At 35.9% G+C, this 13,340-nt stretch overlaps 3 protein-coding genes across 8 annotated transcripts; 1 reads left to right on the top strand and 2 right to left on the bottom strand.

Annotated features, from left to right (window-relative positions):
- Positions 1-337: 337 nt before the first annotated feature.
- LOC115625323 (adenosine deaminase 2-like) lies at positions 338-2,715 on the top strand. 2 transcript variants are annotated; one of them, XM_030520344.1, is made up of 6 exons: positions 338-458; positions 511-1,021; positions 1,446-1,606; positions 1,663-1,847; positions 1,910-2,046; positions 2,120-2,715. In XM_030520344.1, exons 1-6 carry the CDS (start codon positions 348-350, stop codon positions 2,584-2,586), a joined length of 1,572 nt encoding a protein of 523 aa, XP_030376204.1. In that variant the 5' UTR covers positions 338-347; the 3' UTR covers positions 2,587-2,715. The 2 variants fall into 2 exon arrangements, with proteins under 2 accessions (XP_030376204.1, XP_030376206.1); XM_030520346.1 differs by lacking the exon at positions 338-458 and having other exon boundaries at positions 891-1,021; positions 1,449-1,606.
- A 1,164-nt stretch (positions 2,716-3,879) lies between these two features.
- On the bottom strand, positions 3,880-5,669 carry LOC115625385 (zinc finger protein 708-like). Of its 2 annotated transcripts, XM_030520423.1 has the most exons (7): positions 5,457-5,669; positions 5,244-5,391; positions 5,059-5,180; positions 4,730-5,001; positions 4,523-4,669; positions 4,257-4,463; positions 3,880-4,191 (listed from the first exon to the last, which is right to left on the bottom strand). In XM_030520423.1, the coding sequence occupies exons 1-7, from the start codon at positions 5,643-5,645 to the stop codon at positions 4,065-4,067; spliced, it is 1,212 nt and encodes a 403-aa protein (XP_030376283.1). In that variant the 5' UTR covers positions 5,646-5,669; the 3' UTR covers positions 3,880-4,064. The 2 variants fall into 2 exon arrangements, with proteins under 2 accessions (XP_030376283.1, XP_030376282.1); XM_030520422.1 differs by having other exon boundaries at positions 5,059-5,391.
- A 765-nt stretch (positions 5,670-6,434) lies between these two features.
- LOC115625492 (transcription factor Ouib-like) lies at positions 6,435-13,202 on the bottom strand. 4 transcript variants are annotated; one of them, XM_030520544.1, is made up of 6 exons: positions 12,511-12,547; positions 8,050-8,112; positions 7,920-7,997; positions 7,671-7,851; positions 7,450-7,600; positions 7,254-7,386 (listed from the first exon to the last, which is right to left on the bottom strand). In XM_030520544.1, exons 4-6 carry the CDS (start codon positions 7,833-7,835, stop codon positions 7,286-7,288), a joined length of 417 nt encoding a protein of 138 aa, XP_030376404.1. In that variant the 5' UTR covers positions 7,836-7,851; positions 7,920-7,997; positions 8,050-8,112; positions 12,511-12,547; the 3' UTR covers positions 7,254-7,285. The 4 variants fall into 4 exon arrangements, with proteins under 4 accessions (XP_030376401.1, XP_030376404.1, XP_030376402.1 ...); XM_030520542.1 differs by lacking the exons at positions 7,254-7,386; positions 7,450-7,600 and adding an exon at positions 13,051-13,202 and having other exon boundaries at positions 7,705-7,851; positions 8,054-8,112; positions 12,511-12,983; XM_030520543.1 differs by lacking the exons at positions 7,254-7,386; positions 7,450-7,600; positions 7,671-7,851 and adding an exon at positions 13,051-13,202 and having other exon boundaries at positions 7,956-7,997; positions 12,511-12,983.
- Between the last annotated feature and the right edge of the window lie 138 nt (positions 13,203-13,340).

Here is a 13,340-nt window from a genome sequence, read left to right as displayed (position 1 = left end):
CTTAGCTTATAAAATCGTTCTACTTGCGATAGAAAATAAACGCTAATCGGAGACGACGGCCGGCTTTGTTAATTACCTAATATAATCATATGAAGTCCAAGAATAAATAATAATGTATAGCAAACTGTTTTTTTTTTAATTCTTATAATATTCTTGTGAGCCAATGTATGTACATTGCAAATTAGAAGATGTGAACTTGTTTGACCTTATCACTAATTAATATACATTAATACATTTAGTCAATAATAATAACAGATTAAAGCTTTGTTTTCTGCTCTGCTAATAAATTCAAAAGTATATTTATAAATTGGAACGTTCTTTGTCAGCAGAGTGTAAAAAATACGAGTATGTGCAAAAAGTTAAACCCAAACATGTTCAAGATGATGCCAAGGCTGTTGCAGTCTCTGTTCCTCCTTTCTTGGGGATTAGCAGCGATCACTGCTGCACATGCTGGATTAGTAAGATGATGACTGCAATAGCTGGGCCCAACAAGCTTTCACTCAAAATCAGGTTTCTCCTGCAGGATATGAGCAGAACCGATCTGCCTTGCTCAATGCAGAGGAGGAGCTCATGACCGGAGGCCACCTATTTCTCAATACACAGGAGGCCAAAGCGAACGATATCTTCATGAAATACAAACGCGAAGAGTTATCACAGGGATTTCAAAATGCGGAGCAGAATACAGCCTCTCTGCATTTTTTCAAGGCCAAGGAGCTCATTGATCGCAGCAGCGTGTTTAAGTTTTTGCAGCAAATGCCGAAAGGCGCCCAACTACATCTGCACAATTCTGCGGCAGTAAGCTCCAAGTGGGTGGTTCAACATTTATCATATATGCCGGGGATGCTGCGCTGCGCAAATGCAGCAGGTGTCAGTATACTTTCCTTTCGACGCATGCCCAAGAAGCATGGCTGCTTCACTCAATATGTGGCAGTCGCAAACGAGCGCCGCAGCTACTCTGATCCGATGCTGTATGACCAGTATTTCGAGCGTCTCATCAATCTGTACACACCAATGCCCGAATGTAAGTTCCTTAAGTCGTATTAAACAAGCTTAGAGAAAAGAAAAACTATGGTAAGCAGTATTTCAATAATTATACATACATACAATAGTTCAATGCTCCTCCCTAATTTAATAATAATTCAATACTTCTAAAAGTGAGTTTAACTGACCCGATTTGGCATAGAGTTAAAAAGATCTTTAATATAGTTCAATACTATTAGTTCAGTTCTATTTGAGTATTTTCTACCGGCTTCATACGCTTTTGGCGACACATACCTCATACATTAAGGTCGGGTAATATCTACACCCGCACTGTGCGAATCGAAGCATTGCTTTGCTGAAAATGTTATGGCAAACCAGAAATTTCAATTCGCTATATAATAATTACCAACAAAGTGTTGTGCTCTCTGGCAACTATTGATCAAGTAATTTTTAATCTCTTTTAGTAGAGTATCTTCAGGTATGGAACAAGTTTCAAGACATGTTTGATACAATTGGTGACGTCCTAAACTACCGGCCAGCTTTTCGGGCCTTTCACTGGCAGCTGCTCGAGGAAATGTACAACGATAATATTATGTACCTGGAACTACGCATGGGCTTGAAGAAGGTGAGATCTGTAGAAACATAAGTCTGTAAACTTTTGCGATTCCAACGCTCCACTAGGAACTTTACGATGAATATGGTCACACTTATCCAATGGATCAAGCCATTCGAGAACTGATCGCCATTGAGGAGAGATTTAAGCGCCTGCATCCCGATTTCCTGGGCATGAAAATCATCAGCACCACCTATCGCGGCGCCAGCTTGGAGAGCATGCAAAGGAACATTCAATTTTATCGTGAGCTGCAGTAAGGAGAGTTAAAATGAATGGGAAATCATAACTCTATAAATAAAAATCTTTTCTCTGCAGCGAGGCTTTTCCGAATTTTGTTGTTGGCTTTGATTTGGTGGGCCAAGAAGACTTGGGAAAGTCCTTATACAGTTTTCTGCCCGCCCTGCAGGAACTGCCCCATACGGCGCGTCTCTTTCTGCATGCTGGCGAGACAAGTGAGTTGTGAGAGTTGTCGAGGCGATATTTCTTGAAAGATGTGCTAATAATGCTTTCTCATCTGCTTAACAGATCAGTTTGGCACGTCCACGGACTTGAACATTCTGGACGCCCTACTATTGAACACTACACGTATTGGCCACGGCTATGCGTTGGCCAAGCACCCGGTCCTGTTGAATGCGGTCAAGGCCCGGGATATTGCCGTGGAACTGAGCCCCATATCGAATCAAGTGCTCAGCTTAGTCTGGGACATGCGCAATCATCCCGGTGCTCAGTACCTGGCAATGAATATACCTCTGGTCGTTGGTAGCGACGATCCGGGCTTTTGGAATGCGAAGGGAATCAGCTATGACTTCTACTATACGATCATGAGTCTAGCCCCAAATAATGCCGGCTTGCGTGTACTCAAGACCCTGGTGTGGAACTCAGTGCGTTACTCGTTGTTACAGGAGGCTGAAAAAAGCCGAGCATATGATCTGTTGGAGAAGCAATGGTCAAGTTTCATTAACAGGGTAGTGGCGGGCGATACTGAGATCTAACCAGAGCCCCCCATCTTCCCCATTTTCAAATATTTCTTTGTTTCTAAATGTTCTATGTAATTAAAAAACATACTATGTTCCCTCAAATTGCTCGATCTTAAATATGTAATACAATAAATATGCCAAGAATTGTTCGTTATATTTATTTAAAAACAATAAATGTATGCTCAGTTCGAGCAAGCTCAATTCTTAAATATCTCTTGTACATTTCATGTACTATCCACATCGATCACCATCTGAAATATAGGCATATATAATTTAACATACATAAAATCAATATGGCTATATCTCCTATATAATATCAAATACCCGCTTGTCAGAGATCGCACTATTATTATAATTGGAACGATCTACTAAAGATACGATCAGATGTGAAATAGACAGACCGGTTATTCGTTTTAAAATGCAATTTTATTTTGGAAATAGATCCATTAAAACATCATTAGACCCGCCCATTTATTATTACCACACGAAATGTATATTTATTTAGATGAATACATTACTGGAGCTCAGAGACTTCACAATGGTGGGTCTATACAAGATGATGGTTCTACTCCTCCTATTGCCTGCACATTGGATCACTGAGTGTAAGGTGAGGGATAGTCAAGGAACATACTTGTATATGTATGTACTATATGTATAGTATTAATTAAATGCTAAATATATTCAATATCAATTTTTCCGCAGTTCGCTGTAATTTTCACCAAAGTCGACTGTGAAAACTATATGCCTACATTTCTAACCAATCTGACGTGCGTTTTGAAATACAACATTCTTAACCAGACGGTGATCGACATGGAAACTAAACTAAATAACGCCTCAGTGCCCTTCTCTCTAATCGGAATGATCGGGAAAGCGACGGTGAACTACATAAACGCCAGTTTCGACATATGTCCTCGTACAGGTCAAAATAAACTAGACGATTATTTAATAACGCGCATTATTACTGATGCAGTGAGAAAATCCGGCAACCTTTTAAACGACTGTCCATATAAAAAAGTAAGTGTTAAGGTGTTCATATCACTATTTTTAATTCTAATAGTATCGGTTTTTACCTTCTTTTACAGAACAAACATTACTATATGCACGACTTTAACGTCAATGAAGATTTATTTCCATCATACTTTCCCTTTAATTCCGGGTCGAACGACATATGGAACGTCAAAAACTACTTAACGATACGGTAAATCTGATTTACAATATCATATTTTTATTAAAATACAGTTTCTATGGTTATTTTTTTGCATATATTGTCACGTAAACGTAATTTAAACTCAAATAAAACGATAAATGTTTAAAAACTTGTGATTATACAAATTTTTCTTAACTATATCACGCTTTTTACGAAAATAACCCGCTTTTTTCACTCAATAAGTTTCAAATGTATACATATGTATGTATGTACAGAGTATTTTAATGTCGGGACCGCCGAGCTTCTTCACCTGTTTCAACATCTATGCTTTCCTTATCATTACTTGTTATAAAGTTCCATTAATATCACTTGTAGTGCCATTCGCCATCATTATCATCTTTTTATGCTCCAGTCTGCGTTCGTGTCTCCTCAAATGATGATTTCGCTTAAATGAGGAATTGCATACTTCGCACCTAAAAATTAAAATAAAAATTAATAAATACATCACTAAAGAACGTTTGCAAAATTGAAAACAAACTTGTATGGACGATCTCCTGTATGGACTCTGTGGTGCACTGTGCGGTTTGATGATGTTACAAATTTCTTATCACAAAAAAAGCACTGGAAGGAACGTTCCACCTGCGAAGCATCTAAAGTTTTGCTGAGTTTATTTCGATGTGGCACCGAACTTTCATGTCTTCTTAAGCCTCCGATTGTTGGAAATATTCTGTCACACAATTCGCACCTTTATATTAAAAAAAATAAATGCTTAAAGGAATTAAATATGCTGTCATAAAAACATACTTGAATGGTTTTTTTTCTTCATACACCTTATGATCCAGTGTCTGGTCATTTGTCAGGTTGGGCCACAGTTTAGCTTGATGTTTCGGCGAACATACGTGCCTCTCTAATTGATCGATGTGCGAAAATATATTGTTACACAGTTCACACCTTAAAATGGTAAACATTAATAAAATATAATTAATATTCAAATAAAGTTGTCGTTGCTACTTGTATGAATGCTCTTCTGTAAGCTCCGTCGAGTGCGATGATTTTATATTGCAAGTGTTTTTGTTAGTGTTATTACACTCGCTGCTATTACCACATGGTTCCCTCTCATCCACCATACATTTGAGATCACAGATATCTTTCGGGCATGTCCTTTCCCATTTGAAGAATCGCAATTGCGCACTCAAACATCGTTCCCGAAAGGTAACCGCTTGATCCAAATCGAAACTGCAGGGTATACAAATATACCGTGGCATATTGGGTAAATCGCGCAGCTGCAATCGCAGGAAGTGCAATAATAAATGGGCACTATATACAAATATTATACCTACCCATAGGCCAGTCAATAATTCGATGCGGGGTATAGTAAAATTAGATTCATCTTTAAAAATGTCCTTCGCTGTGCCACTGAATATGAATTCGCCGCAAATTCTGCACATGCAACTAAATGTTTCTGCAGATGAATTAAATATCAATGGTTTACATAAAAGTTGCTGTTTCCTATGTCTGGTTGTACTTATTTGAATTTCTCCCGAAATTAACTCAATATTTTTGGACAATCGCACTTCAGTGCTTATACATCGTTCCCGAAAGGCCACGGCCTGGTCCAAATCAAATCTACAGGAAGTACAAATACGCTGTGGCACATTGGATAGATTTTCCATCTAAATCAGATGATTTTATATACATACATACATATGTGTTGGGTCAAGATAACCTGAAGTCTTACCCATACACCTGTCAGTAACTCGATCCGATGTCGGAGTTTCAAAAAATCAGTTCCTTCCACAATAAGTTGTTGAGTTGTGGCACAGCATATGAATTCGCGGCATATTCGGCACATGGCCTGGGAATCCATGATCCACCTTTTATTCCCTCGATTGTTATTGTTATATGTATTAATATATTTTACGTGCATTTAAGTCTTGCTATTACAGCTGAATATTCATTTGTCAAAACGTTTCCATTTTTCCTAATTCCAAACATTACACATTCACAATAGCATGTCCACATTTACTTGTGAACAGAACAGCTGATAGCTTACAACCGTTTTGTATTTGAATTTGCGTGCAATGCATCTACCCGGGGGACCCGATGCAGATCCAATCACAATAGCAAATAGACATTGCCTGTTAACAGCTGATTATTTGATAAGCTTTTTCATTTGAATTTGTTTTATGATGTTTAAATATGAAGTAATTAACTCTCTTTGTTTAACAAATTCTATTTATGTTGCACATTAGTTTCCATCTATTGATGTTACACTACTTGGATCTATAAATTTCGAGTTATCAAAGAATTTGGTGTTTTTATTTTTTAATGGCATGGAAAAAAAATTAGAAATAAAACACCCCCAAAAAGAAAGGTAATGTACAATTTGTTTGCTGTTTGACCGATAATTTATTGGCATTAATGTATTAGGGATCCAAATTTTCACCACTTTATCAATAATTTTAAGCCATATTCATTGAATTCTGGCTTGTCCGCTTTTAGGACCATTTCAAACAGCTCCACAATGCAGTGGACAGGCAGCCATAGATACATACATATGTATGTATGTATGTATATCAACTAGTCTTTATTAAAACACGCTAAGGATGAGCAGTACCCAGAATAACGCCCGGTTTTTAACCGGTGCAGCGGAGACACAGCCAGCGTCAAAAAATTAATAGATTATTTAATGTTTTTAATATTCCTGTTTTAATCGATCACATTTTCTTTACTCTTGGTTAGCTTTTTTTAATTTTAGATGCTTTTTCTCTCGGGCAACCTGTGTAAATTGTTTGAAATGTTAAAGGTACAAGTGAACTACAATTATTATCTTGATCTAATTGTTTTTGTAATTTCAACCGTTTTCTGTAGTTTTTACTGTATTCTCGATTGCGTTCTTTTATTGAATCCTTGTCGTATACTCTCTTTTTAAGGGTTCCATTTTTTTCTCTTTCTAACTGTTTTTGTAATTTCAATCGTTTTCTATAGTTTCTGCTATATCTTCGATTGCGTTCTTTTATTTTTTCCCTGTCATCTTCGGAAGACCCATTGTTTGATTTGACACTGCAAATAATAGAAGAAAGATACAACCTATTAATATTTCGCGTAGTAAAAACTGGTAAAAACGAGGTAAGAAGCTAAAGACTTTGAAATACTCAGTACATACATATGTGCAGAAAAATTATAAAAATACAAAAAAAAATAAGAACATTTAAAAAAGTACAACATATGTTGATCGATTTTACTTTGGTATTCGAACTCCAAATATGTATAACTGCACATAAACATACGAATTGTGAACGGCACTACTAGTCTATACTAGTGTAATACCACACCCAATTGTACCACCACTAGCTCTAGCTTCAGGGCCTGCTCCATTAACTTTTTACATACGAGGGGATGATTGCCACCGCCTCGCATACTTTGTACCAGAGAATGTACTAGTTATTTTTGAAGCTAGTGCACTACCCACTGTACTATGCATATGAATATATAAAACTAATCAATATTAATTTATAACCATTTCAATTTATTACTTAAGTTATATTTAATTTCGAATTCTTAAAATTATTCGTTTGTCTTATTCTTAACTTTAAAAACTCTCTTCTTAGACAGCTGCATTGCTTTGCGCAAGTCCATTTCCGCTGAGCTTCCACCATCAATAGAAACTATAATAAAATCAAATTTATATGCAATTATGTCAAATTGTGTTATTTAATTATGTAGATTACCAAGCAGAGCATCATAAAAGTTTACTACGCTTTTCAAGGCCTTTTTTCCGTGGACGCCGTCAACATTGAACGCCATAACCACATCGTCGGCGAGAACATTTCTCAGGCTCTTCTTTACGTCTGATTTGAGGAGAGTCTTTATTGCTTGAATCTGGTTTAGAAATTATGAAATATTAATAAATTTATAGTATATATATTGCGTGCGTATTTTTATTAATTACATATTGCTCTTTATTCTGCAAGTTTATTTCCCCATCAAGTTTTTCAAGGTCCTCCTGTGATTTAATGGGGAATTTGGCAATAATAGGAACTGCAGTGCTTCCTTGTCCCTCAAGGTTGGCAACAAGAGCTGCCTGTTGGGCTAAGGAGTCCAGGATGACTTTCATCTGCGCTCGAAATATACTGTTTTCAGCCGGAAAAAATAAAAATGATTTTAAATAATAATACATTTTTGACATAATTAGCCTTACTGCGCAACTCTTCAATCTTTTGCAGTACTTTGTCAAGTTTCGCCTGGAATATTTCATTTTGTTCTTCCACGTTGCGCTCTGAAAGATATTGTGTGAACATGTATTCATAAAATAGAAAGCATAAACGTACTTACGGCGTTCTGAAAAGGTACTGCGCTTTATTTTTTTGTGTTCCGGTTCCATTTTCAATATGCTTAAACAAACAAAATTTTAAAAATTTCACTATTTTGTAAAAAACTTTAATTGCAATTATTATTATTATTTTTTTTGGTCAACGAGATATGGTATGTACTTGTAAATCTGCATACCCTTAACGCCGTCGATAAGGATATGTCCGATTAACGCTTGGCAAGATTGCTTCGCGCGCCTACGGACTAAAAACCTTCATTTGTAATAAAAGTTTTATGCTAAACTTTAAGAATTAAACATATACTTTTTCAAGTTATATAGTATAGGCATTATTGCTTTTATAACTAATTCAAACAAGTCTTATGGTCTCCGAGGGGGGCACCAAAAAATAAAACAAAATCGTATTTGGTGTCTCTATCTCTTATAGTCCCTGAGAACCAGATGTTCATATGGACGGATAGACTGACATAGATTGAATATGCACTATGACTATGAAAGATAGTCATGCTGACCTAAAACGCACTTATATCCTTGTACATAAAATGTACAGAGTATAAAAAGTGGTGAAGCTAAAGTCGGGTGTCCCGACTTTGAAATACTCTGCATATATGTGTAGAATAATTAACCGGACGATCGATCATAAGTGTATGATCAAACCGATCAAGTATCGGGTATTACTCCAGTCGTGTTTGGGTATTGCTCGAGATTTCTCGAGTATTGATAAAATTTTACCATTGCCATTCTTCCGAAAATGGTAGCAATATGATCCATATGTCGTTCAGCTTAAAGCAGCGAAAGTAACATTTATGATAGTCGCAAGAAATATCAAACTAGTCTCGCAAAAATTACTTATGCCTTATCTTATCGAAATCGTAATCGCGAAAGGCTCGCATGACAAAGGCTTGACGAGCCGATTCATCCCATTTTGTACCCCAAATAAAAATATTCGTTTACACTATCAGTTATTATAATTATTTGCGAAATGATTAACTATAATTTAATTTTTTTGGATTCAGATTTCTCCAGCCTATTCACTCGTTTCCTGCGCGTATGAAAATATTTTTGCGTCACCCGGTCAACGTCGTTGTCCTCTAGGGCGAACTTTACTTTAAATGCTTCTGTGTGAAATAAATATACAATTACAATATAAAAATCGAAAATCTTTGAAAGTAATACTCACTTCGGACGGCTAAAGTTATTAGAAGGTCTCTTACACACTTCTTCGTTTCCGTGCCGCGCCAAGACAATTGCTTAGCGACATCGTCTGATATTAGCTGACGCCAAGCAATTCTACAAACAAACGCCGAGTTGGCCAACCTTCAAATATTTAGGTGGTTCAAATCATAAAAACCAGTATTTCCAAATCCTTAAATGCCTTTTCTTCCTTAAGGTTTTTCTCAAAAGCTTCAAAATCATCTAACGTGGTGAGAGGCGACATTGGCAAAGCCAATTTCGGGTGTTGAGCCTCTCCGCAAACACGAACCTTGATTAATGAATTTTAATTCCTTAAAAGAATTAATTCGAGTCCTCTGCAATCAATTTTGGACAGCAAAGTTTCAATTTTTTCGTTTGTTTTCTCCTGGACTTTTTTCGTTTGTTTTCTCCTGGACTTCCACAATATTTTTCATCATGTTCAACATTTCTATAATTATGTTACATAAAGCTATACGAAAATATAAATTAAATAAAGTATTCAATTCCTTTACTAGACTGCTTTGAATAGTTGCTTGAAGTATAATTAGATATGTCTGCCAGTCTGTTTTTAACGCCATCTTCATTTTCGCTCCTTTCCAAATTAAATCTGTAGGAATTTAATTTTTCCTGCCTAAAAATATTAAATAAAAGGAAAATAAATGTGTATACCACTCTACAAAATTAAATATTTTTCCAGATATGTATGTTTTTGGTATTATGAATGAGTCCGAATCGAAATTGAGTTATTTTAAAGAGAATATGCCAACAAAAGTCGAGTTTATAGAGAAAGTAAAAAAGGGCTCTAAGTCAATCAACAATAAGTCGGCTATGCACATTTTTATTTGCTGTCTTAATAACGTTGTATATTGAATAAATGTTGCTGCAATTAAAAAAAAAATAATTTTAAAAATAAAAAAAAAACAAATGCGATCTTTGACATCAAAATACCAGTGATTATATGAAATTTCCAATGATTTCTCAATTTCTAAAATATTCTTCAATATTATGGGCCCAGTATATAACAAAAATGTTCGAAATTTTGTGGCTTTAAATTTTTCAAGATGATCTAATGATCTAATTTCCCTATTACCGATTTCCGACTCAAAGAAAATTTATGGCCTTTTACTCTCGGTAAAGCTACAAGTATAGATTTAGACGAGACAAATTACGTGCATATAATCTAAAGGAATCTAAAGACGATTTCGAAAGCTTTAATTAATATATTTTTTAAAAATAAACAGCCTATTTAAACTTTAGCACTTCTGAAGGCATGTAACTACGAGTAAAAACGGGAATGATGCTTTATACCCAAAATAAAAGCGCGAGCTTAAAGTAACAAGCAAGTGGTAAGCCAGGAATTTGTTAAGCCAAAAGCAAAAGCAAATAATTACCTGTGGTCCTACTGACCTTATTAGCGCATAGCCACAGCTGGCAAGTATTAAAGCCTGTAGAATTTTGAAGTACAGTGGACGTTAAGTTATTAATTTCTAAAAACAATGAATTAATTTTCATCTCTCTCTCCCTCCCTATTTTATTTGCCTCACTATTCTCACCGACCGATTTTATATTTTCTATAGCTCGCGTAATATGACGAGCTTCACAAAAATATTTCTGGCTTTTTCTTTTGTAAGGCACATACTACTCGTATACATGTACATATGTATATGTATGTAAATAGATATGTATATGTATGTATAAACAAACACTCACCTGCCCAATACTAATTCACTTTACACTTTAATTAAGTTGCACTGAGGGACACACGTTCGCACTCTTACACCTAATTCAGTTTTTACACGGTCTTTTTTACACGATTTTGACATACTACGGTTTGAAATTTGAAAATTTCATATATACATACATACATATGTATTTCTTTAGAGATAAGGAACCAATCACCTATTTTTTGCATATGATCAATGTCTTTTTTACACGGCTGTTTCTGGAACCAATCTACCGTGTAAGAACAAGGATTAGGTGTAAATAATCACGCACTTGAACAAGGTAGCACTCATATTAGGGGAAGTCCCACAAATTAAATTGTGGCTTCGTTTTGGCGCGCTGCTCCGCTTCATTTTAAAAAAAACACACAATTTTTTTTTAGAACTTGCATTTTAATCGCAAAACACTCGTTGACGAGCCCTGCCCGCTTTGCAGAGACTCAAACACACAAACAAACACAAACATGCGTAGACACGCACAAACGATATTCGTATGTAAGTGTGCAATTACACACGCTTTACATGAGTTCCAATACCAAAGGAGTTAAAACTTTTTTTTTTTACTTTTTCTTAATTTTTTTAATTTCTATAATTACTCTACACATATGTACCGAGTATTTCAAAGTTGGGAAACCCGACTTTAGCGTGTCCTCTTGTTTATGTACATATGTATGTATGTATGTATATTCACGTATAAATATACATATATACATATGTATATAAAAAATTTCGGACTATGAAATTACCACATTTTCATTATTATGGAGCACTTTTTCGTTGGAATTGGAGTTGTTGAAGTTTTCCTATTGATCATATGCATAAATTATTATTCGAACGCATCGTGCCGTAAAAAAAATTGTATTTTTTGGACCCCCTTTGGAATAAGCTGCGAGTACGAGTAAACGCTCGAGTGTGATCGGAAATCTAGTACCCGATCCAGTTCTCTGGCACGTATGTACATACATACATTTGTGGTAAAATGTTGAACCAAAGCAGCAACGACAACAGCTGCGGACAGCGCTTGGACAGAGATTACAAATAAGTAAGTCTATAACTTTCCTTCAAATTGATCTATCATAATGAAACTAACCATACCGACTCATAATCACTAACTGAAGATATTTGCCACGTAGGAAATTGTGTACAAAATTTGCAGTATCTAGCGGACAGACGGACGAACGCACAAACAGACCGACTCGTCTTTTCATGCTGTTCAAGAATATATGTACATACATACATACATATGTATGTATATACTTTGTGTATTATTGTACATTTTATGTATGTATCTTCGTTTTACTTGTTGTATCTATGTATGCTTATCTAGATTGATGAACAAACTGACATGGATTCGAGACGTCTCGCTACAAAATGATCATACTTATATTCATGTACCTACATAATGCAGTCTGTACGCCTCTTTAAAGCTATATCGACGGCAGAAAGAATGTAACGTAAGCAGATATTTGGGAAGGTCCGTCTATTGTGTAAAATCCAATTCCTATTTAATAATCTTATAGTTTTCGTATATTACAATTAACAATTACCTTTCATGCGCACATTGCGTATCATTCTGGTAAATATCCCCCCTCGCGGCATCATGTTCTGTGTCAATGTGCAATTGAAGCCAAAATTGTCCAGCAAAGCTACGTTCACAGAATTTACATGTGAATGGTGTGTCCTTGACGGGTCGGGGCTGATGCTTTTCTACATTTTGCGTCTTATTTTCATAGGATGCGGCAATTTCACGCAAAGCGACGTTTTCCTCCAAAAGGGATCGTTGATATTTAACGTCCCCCTCTTCCGAAGTGAGGGTTTTTGAACCGCTTTCTTTATAATTATAAGTTCCTTCACTTGCTTTATGCCTTTCCGCTTCAAAAGTATTAGTCTTGTATCTGTTGTCAAATGTGGACAATCGCACCTGCGTGCTTATACATCGTTCCCGAAAGGCAACCGCTTGTTCCAAATCAAAACAACATGCTGTGCAAATATGATGTGGCATATCGGGTAGATCCTCAAGCTGTAATCGCAAGATCCGGTTCGTGAATAAATATATTTGCAGACAAATGTACATCGGTAAAACATACCCATATCCCAGTTAATAATTCGATGCGATGTCGCATTAAATCAGGTTCGTTTTCGAACATTTTCTTGGCGGTGTCATCGAATATGAATTCAGCACATATTCTGCAGATGAGTGATGATGACATGTTACTTGATTTAAGAAAAGATCAACGTAAATTTTAGGCCGTGTTTACATTCTACGGAATGGCAAATATAAACAACTCATATGTATATTGCGACAAATAATCAAAGTGTTGAGTAACGATGTTCGTCGTATCGATTGTTGTTACTGCCAGGGCTGGAGGTACAAAAT

Source organism: Scaptodrosophila lebanonensis, unplaced genomic scaffold (genome assembly GCF_003285725.1).
Source record: "Scaptodrosophila lebanonensis strain 11010-0011.00,11010-0021.00 unplaced genomic scaffold, SlebRS2 tig00000072-arrow-pilon, whole genome shotgun sequence".
In the NCBI taxonomy this organism is placed as follows: Eukaryota; Metazoa; Arthropoda; class Insecta; order Diptera; family Drosophilidae; genus Scaptodrosophila; species Scaptodrosophila lebanonensis.
This window is presented reverse-complemented; position numbering and strand designations above follow the sequence as displayed.